Below are 17,846 nucleotides of genomic sequence, written 5' to 3'. Positions count from 1 at the left end.
AGGCTTTTGAGTTCCTCTTCACTTTCTGCCATCAGGGTGGTGTCATCTGCATATCTGAGGTTATTGATATTTCTCCCGGCAATCTTGACTCCAGCTTGTGCGTCTTCCAGCCCAGCGTTCCTCATGATGTACTCTGCATAGAAGTTAAATAAGCAGGGTGACAATATACAACCTTGACGTACTCCTTTTCCTATTTGGAACCAGTCTGCTGTTCCATGTCCAGTTCTAACTGTTGCTTCCTGACCTGCATACAGGTTTCTCAAGAGGCAGGTCAGGTGGTCTGGTATTCCCATCTCTTTCAGAATGTTCCACAGTTTATTGTGATCCACACAGTCAAAGGCTTTGGCACAGTCAATGAAGCAAAAATAGATGTTTTTCTGAAACTCTCTTGCTTTCTCCATAAGCTTATTCTCACGGTCTCTTGAGGCCACATGTGCTACGTGCTCAGATTTTGTAATTTATAGGAAATATTTTTTAAATATTGATAACTTGTGTCCATCTGACCACTAGAGGACACCAAAGCCCATTTTAGCTGTTCCCTGGCTGTTCTCAGTAACACTCTTTTAGGAACTGAACCTAAAATTCTTAAATTTATATTCCATTGAATGAAGAAGATTTAAGTTTTACTACAGTAGGACTCTCTGGTACCTCACGTCAGCTCTCATTACATTAGGGTTAAAGACCAGCAAGGCAGCCGTGATTGTATATCTTAAATCCTGCTGAGGCGCTCTGCAAAGGGAAGGAAGGAAATTGTATTTCTGAGGCAGATGTTGGAATACCTGCACTGCAAGTTGGAGTAAGGAGTGAGTCAGTTTTCAGTAGACGTCGAGCAGCCTCTGAAGTCGATGTTTTTGGTGTGTTTGTGTTCCTTACCTTGTTGTTCATAAACTTACACAAGGCTGTAGGTTTCTGTAGGAAAAAGACAGCCTTTGTTCCCCCTCCCTCCTCCTCCACACCAGGGTTGCAGAAATAGCTCAACTGTCTTTCTCCCTCAGCAGCTCTGTTTTGAGCCTGTGGCCTTCCATGAAGAGGCCACATGGCCTTTCTTCCAGGAGGGAGACTATTACTTGCAACGGGCCTTTTTGCTTCGGACAGGGCAGTACAACCCAGCAGGGGTGGCTTTAGTCAGCTGTAGCCAGCAAGGCTGTAAACGTAGCCGGCATGCCTGACTTCAGTTCAGTCATGACTCACAGCAGGATGACCTCCACAAGGTGGACGGCAGTGAGGTGCCTGAGACTCTTGGCTCCTGGTGGACGGCCTAAGCGCCGCCTTGTCCAGCTCTCGTGCTGTCTGACTGTTGAGAACAATGCCCTCTATCATGCCATTTCATCACTTAGGCTTTCTAAGTGCTTTGAAAGTGTCCGCAAAAAATCACCTTTCAATTAATAAAACAGCAGTACAAATACATGAGTTATTCTAAAATGGTGTTTTTGTTCCGCATCAGAATGTGTGTTTTATAGAGAAGGTTGAAAATTCTTCATTGTATTTTTCTCCATCACAACTGTTTTGCTAATTCTAAATTAATTCCCATTTTCTGATGATGGCAGGAGACAGTGTGGGTTATGCTGAGAGTAACTGCCCAGAATGAAATCAGGCCAACCCCCAGCGCTTTATAATTGTCACTTCAGTTAGAAATTGGTGATCAGGTCACGAGAAATGTCACATACCTGTGCTTCATACTCTGAAGACTGTGGAACGATTCATATCACTAGGATTTCTAGGCCCTGTTGTCTGGGATTGGGGCACATATTGGTGCAGAAACTGAAACACTTGTTGACCAGTTTCATTAGCTCCATGACATTGCTGCATACTAGCATTATTTACACAGTATAGTGTTCCTGCTTTTAAATGACACTGAGTCTTTAAGTGGATTTCACTAGAAGAGACTTGTCTCTAGTCACCCGCCTCCCCCCCCCCCCCCACCGAATTCTTTGTGTGCCCTTTGGCAACTTTTTTGCACCCTTCAAGGCCTTGTTTTCTTTTGTAAGATAAATGGGTTAGACCGGAGGGGCTCTAGAAGGTGAGTATACTCAGGATTCTTTCATATCTTTACCTAGTACTATTCCTCTCTCGGTGTATACTCTGTTAATATGATGTGAAAGGTCCACATTCTGTGTCTTTGTAGTCATTATAGTAATGCTGGCCTGCTTTGGTCTCTGTTTAGGTTGCATCTGCTCTGGAAAAATGGAAGACAGCTATCCGCGAGGCTCAGACTTTTTCCAGAATGCATGTTCTACTTGGGATGCTTGATGCCTGTATCAAATGGGATATGTCAGCTGAAAATGCTCGATGCAAAGTTTGTCGAAAGAAAGGTATATTTAAATCAGGAAGAAAGGTGTATTTAAGTCAGAGTAGCTTATCTGAGTGTATCAGGTATCAGGCACTTGGTTCTCCATTGCCAAGTGCGTTTCTCCCCTGGAGAGCTGTGCACGCACAGTGTGTAGATGTGGGAGCACAGATTTCGCCTTCTGAGAGCCCGTAAAACGCTGGTCCTTACAGTCACATGCCCACAATGCAGAGCGGGCCCTTTGTGCCTCAGTTTTGAGTATGAAATAAGAACAGTTGATCTTGCCAAGCTTTAAGTTTTCTCTAGGGAGCAAAATTAGTTTAACTCATTTAAAATCTCTGAATTTTACTCATCTGTGGTGCTGTGGGTGCTGCCAGTAGAGGGCAGTATTTGAACGCTATGAAGAAGGAAGTTTGGACTTCCTATTTTGGAATCCTACAGAGCAAAGCATGTGGGACTGTTTAATGCTGGAGCTTTTAGGAGCCCCATTATGTTCTAAAAGCCCCTCAGTGATTGACTTCTCAGTGGCTAGCACTGTTGTGTGACAGGTTAGGATATACTTTCCAAGGATGAAAAGACTTCTCTAAAATCATTAGTTGCTCTAAAAACGGAAGGTTGGAGAGGGGAAACGATCATTTAAATTGGTGTATTTTCAAATTAAGGAAAACAGACCACAATAGATATGAATTGGGATGCATTTGTCTGGTCGGGGCAGAGGAAGGAGGGCAGAAAGGTATACTTTGTCAGGGGTTCATTTCTTAGTGGGAGAGGGGCAGTGAAATCTCCTACCAGTGCTTGAGTTTTTGCTGCCTCCTAGTGAATGTTAACTGTCTCCTCTAGCCCTGAGTCAATTTGGGGGTGTAAGTTAGAAGCCCCAAACCCTAAATTACCTGTAGTCTAGTTAATACTGCATTTCTTTTCAGAAGATGACTGTGCTCTTTAAAATGGGGTAGCACTGCACTAGACAGTTTTTTCTTCTGTCAGGTTGATTGAAGCTGGCAGCTCCTTCTTACAAGTCACTGACTGTGGCCGTGCTCCCAACGTGCTTTACATGTTTATCTCCTTGCAGGTGAGGATGACAAGCTGATCTTATGTGACGAGTGTAATAAAGCCTTCCACCTGTTCTGTCTGAGGCCGGCCCTCTATGAAGTACCAGATGGTGAGTGGCAGTGCCCAGCTTGCCAGCCTGCTACTGCCAGGCGCAACTCCCGTGGCAGGTGAGAATTTCTTCTTCTTTTAAAAACAAACAAATTGATAAGTAGCTGTTGTACTTGAGCTCCAGTTATTCAGACTGAATGATGCTGGGGAGTTCTGAGTTCATCTCTTGTGTGCCGAGCCCATTGAAGGTACTACGGTGGGTGAGGGAGTAGTGCTCAAAGGGCTCCGATTTAATTTTAGCTCTTTGTTGACATTTCTGGTTTTCCTTACCAGCCATGTTTTATATTTTCTCGGTCATCCCTTCGTTTCAAATAACATATCTCCCTCTATCTTTTACTTCTACTTTGCCCACTTCTTAATTTCTAATGACTTCTGCAGCCACCCGCTGCTAAAAATCATGAAACTCATTACCTTGCTTACCTGTACCTACTCTTTTCCTTCCTTAGCATGGTTAGAATTTTGGTGTCAGCTTGGACACCTTCCTTTCCCCGTCTCTATATTGCAAAATGTTATCAATTCAGTGTCTAGATGTCTGCGAGTCAGCCTCCTGCTTCGCTCATCTGGCCTCCTCCAGTGGCTTCTCAGCTCAGCCTCGTATCTTCCTCCGTTTCCTCCTTCCAGCTGTGTGCTGACACCAGAACGGTTTGCGAAAGAGGTTTGCTGCGTCACTGTCCTCTTGAAGCACTGTGGTCTGCCCGCTGCCTCTGGAATGAAGTCCCTGGACTAACTTTCGAGACTCTTCTTACGCAGCACTAGCTCATGCTTTTATGAACCCTTGTTCCCATCTTGTGTGCCTGTTACAGACTCTTTATTGGGCATCCTTGCCTCTGGTGTTTTCTTCCCAGCGAGCATATTCCCTGGCCCCAGAACTCCTACCTGGCTAAACTGCCCGCCACCTGCTTAAAGTATCACTGCTTTCTGGAAGCATCCTTACATCCATAGGATTAATTATTCCTCCTCTCTGTTCCAACTCGGCTTCTGACGTCTGTAAAGTTGAATGCTGGTGCATCTTGCCTTTTTGTTCAGTTTCTCCGCAGCTCGCTGTCTCCCTTGGGATCGTTCCTGAGAGTAGAGGTGGTGCTTTGTCCACCCTCACCCAATGAGGCCGACCACAGGGTCTTGTAAAGACGAGACGCCTGATACTCGCCAGAGTTAATGCCGTTGTTTTCCACGTTGAAATCTGAAGTTGTAAAAGAGCAGCGTGTAGGCACCCTGGCTTGGTGTCTCTTGGAAAGGACAGAGCTGTTTGATCCCAGCCCTGCCTAACAGCATTACTCGGTTATTTCTCACTCCATTCCAGCTACACTTAGAGAGGGGAGGCCGCCGCTTGGAATCGGCGGGGCTTTGGACCAGCTGTTCTGAGCTGGGATTACCAGTGCTTTGATGTTACGGTCATCTGCAAGCTGTTTCAGCTCCTGGAAGGGGGCATCCAGGTGGAATAACACCTGTCTGGGCTGTTTATCCTTTCAGTCCACCCCAGCATTGGGGACAGCTTTTATACATGAAATGTTACATTATCTGGCTGTTTTTGTGAGACAAAAGGAACGGTTTTGTGTGTTCAGGAGTGGGGTTGCATTTGGGTCTTGGTTTTTTGTTGCCATTCGTGTTTCAGCTACCGTGTTTGGGGCCTGGCAGAGGAGACATGTGATTAAAGCTTAGGTTTTCATTCTGCTTCCTGTGTCCTGGCCTCGATTCAGGTTCCCTCCCCTTATCATGAAATCTGTCTAGTCCATGAAGAGGGAAAGGTTGCCGTGATTTACGTGGGACTTTACCTGTCTTTGAACCACTTTGACCTGGATTCGTGGGCTCTACAAGTGTTTTCTCCCACAGGAATTATACTGAAGAGTCTGCCTCTGAGGACAGCGAAGATGACGAGAGCAATGAAGAGGAAGAAGAGGAGGAGGAGGAGGAGGAGGATTATGAGGTGGCTGGTTTGCGACGTGAGTATTCGGTTTGCTTTCGTAGTTAACCTCACTGTCTTCTAAGCTGACCTGGCCAGACTGGGTTGGCGAGAGATGCCCAACAACACCAGCGTGCCATTTTCTGTGTTGTGGCAGTGGGCTGACTCTGCTGCCGTGTTTTAAATGGGTTTTCAAGATGCCAGTTAACTACCTGCCTAGTAGGAGGTTGGGTGACTTGGCCTCAGAACATCAAATTGTGGCCAAGCCACTTGGTCCACGATTTCATGGAGTTCCAGGCCCCAGGTGTGTTGTGATAGGTCTGCTGGTTCTGAGCCCCTCCGTGTGGGGCTGCGGTAGCGAGGGTCCAGGCCCACTGCTGTCCCTTGCATTCTTCTGGCCTCTGGTGCAGTGTTCCTTTGAGAGAAGTTATTTTTTCTCTGGTTACCAGTGATTTTTCTCTTCCTAATAGTGTGTAGGGCTACAGATTTGCTGATCTGAAAAGAGGAGACTTTTCCCTGGTTTGGGCAGAGTTGTTGGGAGGGTCAGATCTGCTCATTGGACGTCAGCAGGGCAGAGGTCGCGTCAGGTACTCTCACCTTGTTGGCTCACTCTCTCACGTTCATTTTCATGAGGCTTTGAGAGTTGGTCATTTTTATTGGTTAAACCGTTAAGTCCTACAGTCTAGCCTTTTAATAGGCAGCCTTTCCTGCAAAATATACCTTTCTTTGTAGGTTAATACAACTACAAGATTTTGACGAGCTTTTGGAGAGGAGCAGTTCCCACGGTCATACTTGGTGCTGGGAGAGACGGCTTGCATGCCAGGCCCAGTCCTTACTGTATCAGCTGCCAAAACCTGAGGGCTCTGGGCTTGCGCTCCTGATCTCCATCTCCCCAACACTGCGGGGGGGTTAGTTTGGGACACCTGCATTTCTCTCGTTCCTCTAGGACTCCTCTTGTTTGTTCACAAGGCATGACTTTTCAGGTATCTGAGGGAAGGAGACTAGGGGTCTGTGAGCTTGCATTACACAGAGACGGCTGAGGACTGCCCAGGTCATGATCTGGATACTTCATTGTTTGTGAACGGATTCTGGATGTTAACCATGTATTGATTTTGTTTATTTTCCAAGTAATGGTTTCTTTCCACTTTGAATTTATTGCTCTTGCCAAGGACGTGTTCCCTCTGCAGGTTTCTAGGACCTCGTCTACTGAAAGGATCCAGGAAGTTTTTGGTGCTTCAGAGCCTCTTGCCTGCTCTGCCTTTTAGGGCACAAAAGTTCACGGCCCTGGCTTCTGGCTGTTCCACGTATCCTGCGTTTCATCCTTGGCGTTAGCTTCTTACTCTCTTCCTCGCCTAGTCTCAGAACTTAGAAAACCTAAGATTGTTGGTGAAGTGTCCTCTTGGTCTAGAAGTAGAATATAAAACATAGATTATTGATTCTCTGAATCACTGCCTCTGTGTGCCCCTAACTCTGGTCCAGTGCCCCTCCCTATTTTCCAGAGAAGTGTTTGCTTAGTGGAGTGGCCTTGAGCTAACCCTGATGGGGCTTTTCTTCTCGCGGACATATTGAGAGATGCTGGCCACTCTGACATTGAGCGCCTGTTGTAAACTGAGAAACAGGCAGTCTTGTGCCTTTGTAGTTGCTCTTCTTTCTCGGGGGGTCCTGGGCAGGGCTCTGGTGGAAGTGGCCTGGCCTACTACTGTCTGTACTTGTTAGAAATCAAAGTCTTAAATTGGATTCAGTGAGGAAGACTTCACATAAGTATCAGCTTTTTTCTGAGCAGACTATGGTGGTGAGTATAGGATAACTCTGGGAATTAGGAAACAGGATCTGTTCCACACTCAGATTCCATCTCGCATGTAAATACATACATTCTCAGGCTGAGCTTGGGCTGAAGGAATTCCAGGCAGACCCATCAGCAAATGGCCTTGTCTCCCGAGTGAGTCCATTTACAATTGACTCCTTCCAGCCCTCATTCCCTGTGGATGGGGTGGGGACAGTGGGTGCGTGTACCGAAAGAACTGGCTTTCTAAAGAGACTCTTCAAAGGTCTTGGGCAGTTGATGAAAGATATCCATCCATTTGTCATCTGCTGCCGCTGCCCTTGATGTGCCCTGTGAGGTTAGAGAGCAGGAAACAGACGGCACGAACCCTGCCCCCCGCCAACCTGAGGAGGTCACCGCTCTGCCTATCCAGAGCATCACCCCTTCCATGGGCATGCTCCCTTCATCCTCAGCTCTCTGAATGCATGTGTGTAATTTCAGTGAGACCGCGCAAGACTGTCCGGGGCAAGCAGGGTGTCATCCCCCCTACAGCACGGCCCGGCCGACGGCCAGGCAAGAAGCCGCATCCCACCAGGAGGGCTCGGCCGAAGGCTCCACCTGCGGACGACACGGAGGTGGACGACCTGGTAAGAATCAACTCTTCCTCCGTGCTCTAGCATCTCGTATTCGTACCCCCTACTCCAGCATCAGGAATTCACCAGGCAACAGGTGGAGCCGCCCCTTTGCTGCCCACGCCCAGCCCCCACTTTGGAGACTGATAAGGCAGATGGATGGGCCGGTAGGCAGACGGGGCAGCAGGCCCCTGGGAATAGCTATGCCTGGCATTCCGCTGCTGTAGCCTGCAAACATCTCTAGTTAACGGGCAGCCTACGACTCGTTAAGGACTTTAAAATAGTAACCATGTGTCTCCCGGGGCTCAGCGGGGCTGGGTCTCTGTGGTGGGAATGTCAGCAATGTCGGAGCCTCGCTTGCTCTGGGCTTTTGCCTACAGTTGTCATGGGAGGGACGCGCCCTCCCCTCTGCTCCTCAGCCAGCGTAATCTTAGCAGTCTTGCTGTGAATTTCACTGGAGTTTTAAAGAACAGAAAGCTTGACAGATCAAATTGGAGTTGGAGGTGGGCTGGGGGCATTAAAGCAAGCCATCAGGATGCTCAGCAGGCACCCTGAGCACCCTTCCTGTAGGCCCGGCCCTGATCCCTTCAACTCTGTGCTCCTCGCTGCGAGTCACGCCTATTCCTGCCACCTGGAGGGGTGGCCTGCCCCTTTCTCTTTAGCCTCTTAGCGGCTTCTCAGGGGAGAGCCCAGGAAAAGAACTGTACCTCTTAATTTTCTTCCCTTAGACACCTCCACCCCCACAAAATTGACTTCAGGTGGTCCCCATAACCCACCTGGCATTCTGCAGTTGCTTGTTTAAACTCATCCACGGCGTGACCGTAATCCCAGCTCTACCTGCTCTCAGAGGGTTAGCTTCCTGGGGACAGTGGCCCTCTCTAGCTGGCCCCAGCAAGACTGCTGGGACCTGGCCATTGCTGCCTGTTCTCCTCTGCTTTGATCACTGTCCACCAGGAAGAGGTGGGTGGGCTGATGCCTGCCGGCTCAGAGCGCTCCCTGGATGGAAGTCAGATGATCTTGACCATCTTCTATGTTCCGAGAAGATAGCTAAACTTTGCTCTTTGCTTTTTTAAGCAGACATAAAAACACTTTTTAAAGTGTCTTCTGTTCTGTCTACTCTGCTCTCAGACCTGCAGTAATGTGTCTTCTTTCTTTGGCTCCAGGTACTTCAGACCAAACGGAGCTCCCGGAGGCAAAGCCTGGAACTGCAAAAGTGTGAAGAGATCCTCCACAAGATAGTGAAATACCGCTTCAGCTGGCCCTTCAGGTGAGCTTGGGCTCAGGGGAACGGGCCAGCCTTGCAGCTGAGCCCCTGGGACATATCTCAGTGGCGGGCAGGGAAGTGAACTTCCAGTCTGGCGGAGTCCACTCTGAGCACATGTGAACACCCCCACTCTGCCTCGCTGCTGGTGGGCTGGGCTCGGCATTCTGGCGAGACGTGTGATGACGTCCCTGGTTTGATAACCAGGTTTCTGTCTGGTTCAAGGCTGCGCTGACCTCTCCATTTGGTTCTTCTCCCAGGGAGCCCGTGACCAGAGATGAGGCTGAGGACTACTATGACATCATCACCCACCCCATGGACTTCCAGACAATGCAGAGCAAATGTTCCTGTGGGGGCTACCGCTCTGTGCAGGAGTTTCTTGCTGACGTGAAGCAAGTGTTTACCAACGCTGAGCTTTACAACTGCCGGGGCAGCCACGTGCTGAGCTGCATGATGAAGACGGAACAGTGTCTGGTGGCTCTGTTGCATAAACACCTTCCTGGCCACCCGTATGTCCGTAGGAAACGCAAGAAGTTTCCCGACCGGCTTGCTGAAGACGAGGGGGACAGTGAGCCAGAGCCCATTGGACAGTCCAGGGGACGAAGACAGAAGAAGTAGAGAGGCAGGGCCCTGGTAAGGGAGCTGAGGTCGGGGGCACTCAAGGGAGACCGAGGGAGGGGGGAGGGAGGTGAGCGAGGAAGCTGGAGAAGAATGTGGACGGGAGGAGGTCACGGGGAGCCCAGGAATGCCTGTCACCCGAGCTCACACGCATCTCCAGAACTCTCCGTGGGCCTTAATCAAGCAGCGCACTTTGGAGAGCCTCTTGCTGGGTTGGTGGTCTTTGCCCAGAAATGCTGTGGGGAGAGGTGGCCTTAATCCCCCTTCATCAGGGTTTCCAGGAGGAGTCCAAGGCTTTTCTCGTGAACCCAGTTCCTTTTCTTTCTTCTTTGCTAAGGTCCCTCCCACTTTGGCCCCCACAGCAGTGCCAAGCCCTCTGGTCTCCAGGGGAGGGATTACTCTATTAGGTAGAAGGATGAGGGGTAATCAGGCCGCCTGGGAGGTCGTGTGGCTGCTTTCAGTCTGTATTTATACGCGGTCCTGTTCCTTTAAGCCCGTGCTCGGTCTCTCCCGCCCCCCTCTCCGGCGACAGTATCAGTGAGTGCCATACAGAGCTCCGGTTCACCAGCATCATGAGACAGTGTGGTCTGTTGAGTTGATCTTGGCAGAGTAAAGGGACGTGTCCTACAGCCATTCCTGAGTACCCTTCCCTTCTTTGTGACAGCTCTCTCCCCACCCCGGCCCCCTCAAACAAAACCTAAGGCACTTCACTCAGAGCCTGGAGCCCTGCTTGTAACCATGCGTATAACCTTTACTTTGATGGGTCTGGCAGAGGGGTGTTGGAGCCCAGCCCACCCACACACCAGACAAGCTTAGGGGAGCAGAAGAAAAGCAGGAAGAATTTAAATGTTTAAATTTTTTAAATTGACTTTTCTAGTTATTAAAGGTTGCTTGTTTCAGCAGTGATATTGTATAAAGAACATCTTGTAAAAAGATCTCTGTCATCTCGCTTTGGCACATGTACAATACGATTTCTCTGATAACGTGTTTGCTTTCCTTTGACCGGTTGCTTCCCTCAGCCCGTCCTCTCTCCTCTGGAGCAGGTGGGCTGGGGCGCGTCGGGGCCGGTGGTGGGAACCACCTGCTCGTGGACGGCCCCTCTGCCGCCCTGGCGGCCGCTTCTGCTGCTTCCGTGTGCAGCACCCCTGCCACGTTCCTCTGGCCTCAGACTCGGACCCCGAGAACCCGAATCTCAGCGCTCAGTGTCGGGGGGGGGTGCGGAGGCGGGAGGGCTCTGTGGCCCTTCCCGCAGTGAGTCTAGCACTAGTCGTCACGTTTAGGCCAACCTTTGTAGTCTTCTTTCCCTTTTATGGCAGATTTTGATAAAGAACGCAGAACAGGGTTTAATTTTCTTTTCTGTCAACTTTGAATTTGGAAAACGTGAGCACCTAAGCACTTCCGGACCGATGCAAATGAAGGGAAGAGAAGTCCACCAAGGGGACTGCAGCTCGCAGGACTGAAGCCTGTTAAGGTGAAGCGTCGAGGTGTGGTCCCCACGCCCCGGCCACCTCGGGGCTTGCCGCGGGGGCTGCCGGCTGAACTCCCCCGGGCTTGGAGCTGGCACTGACGTCACAGCATCACAGCCCCGCGCCAGCACCGTCCCTGCCTCTTGCCCTAGAGCCAGTCTGTCTCTGTTAACAGTGAGAATTCTGTGTTCCCACTTCAGTGACACCTCAGTTACTTGTTTTTTAAACTGTCTTTAAGGAGGAAGGGCCCCATTAAAGGGTCAACTTGTAATAAATTGGACTTTCAAATAAACATTATGTACTTGTGTTTATAAAGAAGTGACGACTCTGGTGAATTTTTCTTTGTGCTCTCGGAGGTCTTAGTGGACAGTAGTACATCCTGAGCGCGTTTTCCCTTGGACTCTTGGAGGCTGTTCTTCAGGAGAGGACCTCTGGCTTACAGGCTTTTTAACCACAGGTCAGATCCATCTACTGCGTTTCTTTGCTTCCAGGACAGCGTTCTGGTGCCCTGGGTAATTGAAGCCATGGCCTTCAAGCCTCTCCTGGCTGTCTCCATCTCAAACCCGCACCCCACCCCACCCAGTTCTATTGGAAACTTCTAGGAATTAGAAGAAAGTAATTTTTTAAGGCTTCACTGTGGGAATTTGTGGTCCTTTAGGACTTAATTTTGGGGAAGCTTTGGCTATTTTACAGTTGTTTTCAAGGAAAACTTGAAACATGCACAGCAGAACTACGGCAAATTCCCACCTACTCAGCTTTAGCAGTTCTGCTGTGTAGCCAGTCTTGTTTTACTCATGGCTTCATTTATATTTTATGCTGGGAGTCTTTCTTTGGTCAGACTGGTTGATTCGAGTAGGTCACTGCTGGCTGGCAACCTGCCTGTGGAATCCCAGGGTTTCATAGGGCCACTGCGTGATCCCAGTGGCAGAGCAACAAAACCACCAGTTCCTGACCAGCTGCACTGAGGACAGCAGAAGGTAAAAACAGGATGAAATCTGAGGAGAAACCTAAGCGCTGGGTGTGGGTTCTGCCATCGACTGCCTCTGTGGCCTTGGTGAGCGTGGGCAGTGAGCCAGGCCTGAGCACTGGGGGATTCTCAGTTCCACAGGGAGGAAGTGGTTTGCCCCAAGGTCAGGCTGGGTTTGAGCAGCCCTCAGGCTCTGGAGGAGCTGTGCTACCTCTGAGCGGTCCCTGCAGCCCCAGTTCACCCGCATCTGTGAAGTACTGTTCCTGAGGTGGTTTCTTAGGCCACACGAGGACAGCGCCTCTGGGGCCCCTTCACCTCATCCGGGGTCTGTGTCGTGATCCTAGTCCACCAGCCCAGCCCATCCGTCCCTAGCAGGCCGTGACCTTGGGGGAGACGCCTGATTTGGCTCTACTACTGCAAATGGAGACAACTTTTTTCCTGAAGACAGAGGTCTGACCATTACTCTGGCGATCAAGGGAGACCTCTCCCTCGTCCTGCCTGCTTGTCTTTCTCCTCAAATCCTGTCCCCGGGGCAGGGGACAGTCAGGTGGCAGCGAGCTGGTGACTGGATTCCACACTTCATCTTAGCCAAAAGGCCAAGAAGTGATGGTGACTGGATTCCAAAGCAGCTACCCCGGGCAGTGCTTCACTAGGGAACCAGGCCCCCACCTCCCTGAGAGCCAGGGTCCCCTCAGCAGGATACTGAGGCAGATGCTCACTCCTCATTGCTCCCCCTGCCCAGGACACCCAGGCCTTTTCACTCCAGGACTGTTCGGAGCACCCTCCTCCTGGGGGACTGAACAGGGAGTGAGGTCAGCAGACCTCTCAGTCTGACCTCAGTCAAGATTCCCCCTGCTGACTCCAGGGAACTTGGCGTTGTTTCCCTGGGACTTCTGCTGACTGCGATCTGGGCTCACAAGTTCTGTTAAGAACAAGCTCATGTTTGGCTGGTGTGGACACACGCACAGACGTGCTGCTCTCAGGGGCCCTGCGGGACTGCCAGGCCCCTGAGGGAAGTGGCGAGGACACGCGGCACAGGTTGGAGGGTGACGGTTTCTGAGGCACTTCTCTTGGGCTCTAGAGTCTCCTTTTGGGGTTGGGGAGAGGTCCCACCGTGGGGCAGCTTCCTCTAGATAAATTTGCCCTAGGTTGTAACAGCCACCGTGTCCATCTCACCCCATGGCCTGGTGGAATCCATGGTGTGAAGTCACAGGCAGTCTGGAGGCCAGTCTCCCTGGCTGTGTGCTCCTGAGCCAGCCAAGGCCTTCAAGCACTGCCCTTGTCTGAGAAATGGACAGGAAGATGAGATGGAGGGCTTCTGTAAGAGGTCTTGGATCAAATGTTTCCTTCGTCTCTGCCATTCAGGGTCTGGGGCTTTTCATTAGTGTCATCCCAAGCTCCCAGGCTGAGAAGCCCTAGCTGCCAAGGCCTGCCCACCCCTCCCTCCTTCCTGGGTCCTGGCCTCTGAATCATCTTAGCCTCAAAGCAAAGCTCCCCTGGGGTCCGTCCTGGTTACACTGCCTCCCCTTCCTGTCCCAGCTGTCCTGGAAGTCAGTCTTGTTTCCACTGAGCAGGACACAGCCAAGTGCCCTCCACCCACCCTGTCCACTGACTGGCAAGGGATTGGGTGATCTGGTGCCACTCCTGATGCACGCCCTGCCCTCCACCCTTGGCCCGTACACATTACTTGCCTTTCTCCTCCCGTTTCAGAATCCTCCTGTGGCTTCTGCTGCCCCCGCCCGAGTGCGGGCCTGTGAGCCCAGCCCAGTGCAGCCACGGCCCCTCTCGCTCCCAGCTTGGGCCCCCTCACCTGCAATAAGCTCATTCTGTTTCTCAGTCATGGACCCTCCCCGGAAAAGTTGCAACGTTTGGGTCACTTGACTTTGCTGGTCAAAGCGGACATGAGGACATGAGGACTTAGCTGTCTGTGCTCTGTGAGAACGGAAGGACTGAGGGGGGCTGGGAGGATTCCACCTGCAAGAAGCGCAGCGTAAGGGTTGCAAAATCCCCTAGGGGTCAGTGCTGTTCTTGCGGGGAGGGACCACCCTCTATCATCTCGAGGGAGCTGACACCATCTGTCTGATCTCTACTTGATGTTCGTCTTGTTCCTGTGATTGGTGGTTGGGGCAGGAAGGGCTCTGGCCAGAGAGGCCCTGGGTTTGGGGGCTCGGTCCTAGTGTATGGAGCAGCTGGCCTTGGGCTCCTCTTGGCTGGCAGTGGGCTGGACCCCAGGGCCTCTTGTCGGTGCTGCTGAACCAGGGACAGGAACCAATGCTCTCCCCTGGCTGGAGTCACAGCGGCCACAGCCCAGCCTAAGACAGTTCCAGGGTTTCTGGAATGGCCACAATCGGAGGTGGTGCAGGTCCCGGCAGCCCCAGGGCCGCCCCAGCACGTAGCACCTTTTCCTCTCCCGGTTCACAATCGTGGGAGCTACCTGTGGAGGGAGCCATGTGCACGCACCTGCCCCGTTTCTCACTGCTGTGCTCAGCACCTCCAGTCTTTTCACAGCCCTTCAGGAGCTGGGGACCCAATCCCCACCCTCGAGGGCTGTCTCTGCCCATGTCTGCTCCCAAGATGCCCATGTAACACTCCAGCCCCATCTCCACCCAGAAGGACGGGGGTTGGTGGGGGCAAGGGGCCGGGATGCCCTGACTGGGGCCCCAAGGAGTGAGCGGCCACATCAACAGCAGTGAGGACTGTCTTGGGCCCCGACCCTCAGACACAGGGAAGGAAAAGGAGGGGCCAGCCAGCCAGTGGGAGCAGACACTGAGCCTCCGAGGGAAACTTCGAGAAAGGCTGATGCCCTAATTTTTTTATGCAAATTGAGGAAAGCAATCTTACCCACAACTCCCAAACAGGCCAGACTCACTGGGGCCAGAGTGGGGCGTGTCATCCCAGGGGATTCCCTGACTTCTCCCAGCAGACATCCCTGTCTTACTCTGGGAAGCAGGAACCCACGGCTCAGACAGGCAAGCAGGCCACCAAAAGGAGCCGAGAACACACCCACCCGCAGAATCTGGGGCTCCTGCGAAACACAGCTGTTTCCCGGGCAGGATATTCTCCTGATTGATGGAAAGCCAGAAGACACACTCCCAGCTCCGCTCGCAGGGGAGGGCTCCCCCAGGGCCCTCACCATCCTACCGTCCCCCTTTCCAGCCCACAGAAGACGCAGCGCTGCCACACGGGGGTTTATTCCAGTCACAGCTTCCAGAGAAACTCAACAATAAATTACATCATTAAATAAACTCTGCTGGACCACACCCCCTTCGGCCCCTCCTCCTCTCCACCTGCTCCCCCAGGTCCCAGTGGGGACTCAGCCAGGCCCACCTCCTGCACTAGGCAACAGGGGAGTAGCCTCAGTGGGTCTCGACGAGTGAGGGTTGAAGGAGGCTCCCCGCCCTGCTCCTCGGCCCCTCGCACTCACTTGCCTGACCTTGACAGCTGGGCAGCTGCTAGTCAGCTGTCTCCTCCGGAGGGAGTGGCGAGGAGGGGGCCACAGCCGCCCCACGCAGGCCTGTGCCCCTAGAGGTGCGTAGGGTTCTCCAGAGAAGGATCTGTCTTAGTCATGTGCAAGACCACAGTGGGGGCCTTATAGTGCCCGTGGGTGCCCCGGCCATAGCCCCCGGGGGCCCGGCAGGCCTTTGCCCGGGCCCGGCCAGCTGCCATCTTGCGGTGGCACAGGCTCTGCCAGGTCTGGAAAGTCTTGGAGCTCCACACCCAGACGCCGCTGGTGATGCCCACCACCAGCGACATGAAGATTTTGAGCATAAAGACAGCCACGGTGGGCACCGAGCCCCCTTGCAGCGAGCAGTCCCTCCGGCCGCCGGGCGCGGTGGCCGCGGAGCAGGCCTGTTCCGTGGCCCGCAGGCGCCAGAAGTCCATGTTGAGGCGTTCGTAGACGTAGCACACGATGACGCAGGTGGCAGGCACAGTGTAAAGGATGGAGAAGACCCCAATCTTGACCATGAGCTTCTCCAGCTTCTCCGTGTTGGTGCCTCCAGTCTTCATGATCTTGCGGATGTGGAAGAGGGCCACGAAGCCGGTCAGGAGGAAGCTCGTGCCCAGCACCAGGTAGCAGGACAGGGGCACCAGCACGAAGCCCGTGAGCGCCGCCCCATCCATACTGGCCACGTAACAGAGCCCGGTCAGCTCATCCCCAGCCACCTTGCGCAGCGTCAGGATAACAACGGTCTTGAGGGCTGGCAGGCCCCAGGCCGCCATGTGGAAGTAGCTGCCGTGGGCCTCGATGGCCTCGTGGCCCCATTTCTTGCCGGCGGCCAGGAACCAGGTGAGGGTCAGCACCACCCACCAGAGCGAGCTGGCCATGCCGAAGTAGTAGAGCAGCAGGAAGACGAGGGTGCAGCCCGTGTTCTCCAGGCCCTCCTGGATCACGTAGAGCGCACCCGCCTCCTGGTCGCAGGCCACGCTCTGGGCCCCGGCCACGGCCCGGATGAGGAAGGCCAGCGAGTAGACGTTGTAGCACATGGAGAGGAAGATGATGGGGCGCTCCGGGTACTGGAAGCGGTGCGGCTCCAGCAGGAAGGTGAGCACGGTGAAGGCGGTGGAGAAGAAGCACAGCGCCGACCACACGGCCATCCAGACGAGCGCGAAGTCCTTGTCGCGCCGCGACCAGAACACCTCGACGCCTGGCCCGCAGCGCGGCGCGCACGAGCGGCTCTTCTCCACGTACTGGAACTTCTCCGGGTTCTCGCAGGTGCCGCCGGCGCCCGGGAGGGCGTCGCCGGGGGGCCGCGCGGGCCGCGGCGCCACGGGCAGCATGCCCAGGCCCTTGTGGGGCTCGGTGGGGCCGGCCGTGGCGTTCTCGGGCGCCTCCATGCAGAGCGCCTGCGGGTCGTTGCGCGTGGGCAGCCGGGCGCAGTCCAGCGAGTCCGGCCAGCCGAAGTTGAACTGCTCCATGATGGGCGCGCAGCGCAGGCGCGCCTGCTCGCACATGGGCCGGCAGGCGGGGATGGGCGTCGAGACCTGGTCGGTGCACATGGGCGCGTAGAGCGAGCACAGGAAGAAGCGCAGGTGGCTGTGACAGCCGTACTGCACGAGCGGCGCGAACTCGGCCAGCTCGGCGGCCGCCTCGCCCTGCGACGTGTGGCCCAGCAGGTTGGGCATGCGGGTCAGGTTGTAGCCGATGCCGCGGCACATGGGGATCTCCACCACCTGGCACGGCGCCGGCCCGCGCCCGCGCTCCGGGTCGAAGCGGCCGATCTCCAGCGCCGCGCCGCCCGCAGCCAGCAGCTGCCACAGCAGCAGCGCCCGGCGGAGCGGCGGCACGGCCATCCCGGGCGGTCCCGGCCGAGGGCGGGGAGGGCGGCCCCGCCTCACTCGGGCCGCGCCGTCCGGCGCCCCCGTGCCCGCCCGCCACGTCGCGGGCTGCGGGCCATAGCGGAGCCGGCCGCGTGTGTCCCTGCGCGGCCGGGCGCCCTGGGCAGCGCGCGGGGAAGCCGCCCGAGGGAAAGGAGGCGCCGAGCCGCCGCGGCCGCCGCCGCTACTCGAACCGCAGCCGAGCGGGAGCAGGCGCCGCCTCCCAGGGCCGCGGGTACAAGCCTCGGGGCGGGGCGCCTGGCGGACACGCCCAGGGGCGGGGCCCGCCCCGACACGCCCCCCGGCCGGGCTTTAAAGGCGCCGCGCCTCGCTGCTGCGCTGCACGGCAGGACCCAACCGGGCGCGGTCCGGCGGGGCGGCGCGTGCGAGTAGTGACCTCGTCTGTCCGCTCACAGTTTTCCCCTTTCTGAGGGGTTGCTGCCCAACTTCTCTCCGGGACAGGACAGTCAGCCGGAGGA

The 17,846-nt window shown here is 54.1% G+C and overlaps 2 protein-coding genes across 2 annotated transcripts in view; one reads left to right on the top strand and one right to left on the bottom strand.

The window, feature by feature from the left end:
- BAZ1B (bromodomain adjacent to zinc finger domain 1B) overlaps positions 1 to 10,324 on the top strand; it is a 54,742-nt gene extending 44,418 nt beyond the window's left edge. Inside the window, exons 14-19 of the mRNA XM_055410065.2 lie at positions 2,165 to 2,312; positions 3,357 to 3,504; positions 5,276 to 5,385; positions 7,609 to 7,754; positions 8,903 to 9,006; positions 9,261 to 10,324. Of these exons, the coding sequence (XP_055266040.1) occupies positions 2,165 to 2,312; positions 3,357 to 3,504; positions 5,276 to 5,385; positions 7,609 to 7,754; positions 8,903 to 9,006; positions 9,261 to 9,618 (1,014 nt within the window). The 3' untranslated portion in view covers positions 9,619 to 10,324. The remainder of the gene's footprint in view (positions 1 to 2,164; positions 2,313 to 3,356; positions 3,505 to 5,275; positions 5,386 to 7,608; positions 7,755 to 8,902; positions 9,007 to 9,260) is intronic.
- Positions 10,325 to 15,239: 4,915 nt separating this feature from the next.
- FZD9 (frizzled class receptor 9) lies at positions 15,240 to 17,567 on the bottom strand. The gene has a single exon (XM_055408930.2). It carries the CDS (start codon positions 17,341 to 17,343, stop codon positions 15,574 to 15,576), a length of 1,770 nt encoding a protein of 589 aa, XP_055264905.1. The 5' UTR covers positions 17,344 to 17,567; the 3' UTR covers positions 15,240 to 15,573.
- Between the last annotated feature and the right edge of the window lie 279 nt (positions 17,568 to 17,846).

This window comes from Moschus berezovskii, chromosome 27, assembly GCF_049115385.1.
Source record: "Moschus berezovskii isolate FMDL1 chromosome 27, NW_MosBer_1.0, whole genome shotgun sequence".
Lineage (NCBI taxonomy): Eukaryota > Metazoa > Chordata > Mammalia > Artiodactyla > Moschidae > Moschus > Moschus berezovskii.
This window is presented reverse-complemented; position numbering and strand designations above follow the sequence as displayed.

Excerpts from the sequence above, each read along its gene's own strand:
- FZD9 (XM_055408930.2), bottom strand. The coding sequence starts at position 17,343 with ATGGCCGTGCCGCCGCTCCGCCGGGCGCTGCTGCTGTGGCAGCTGCTG.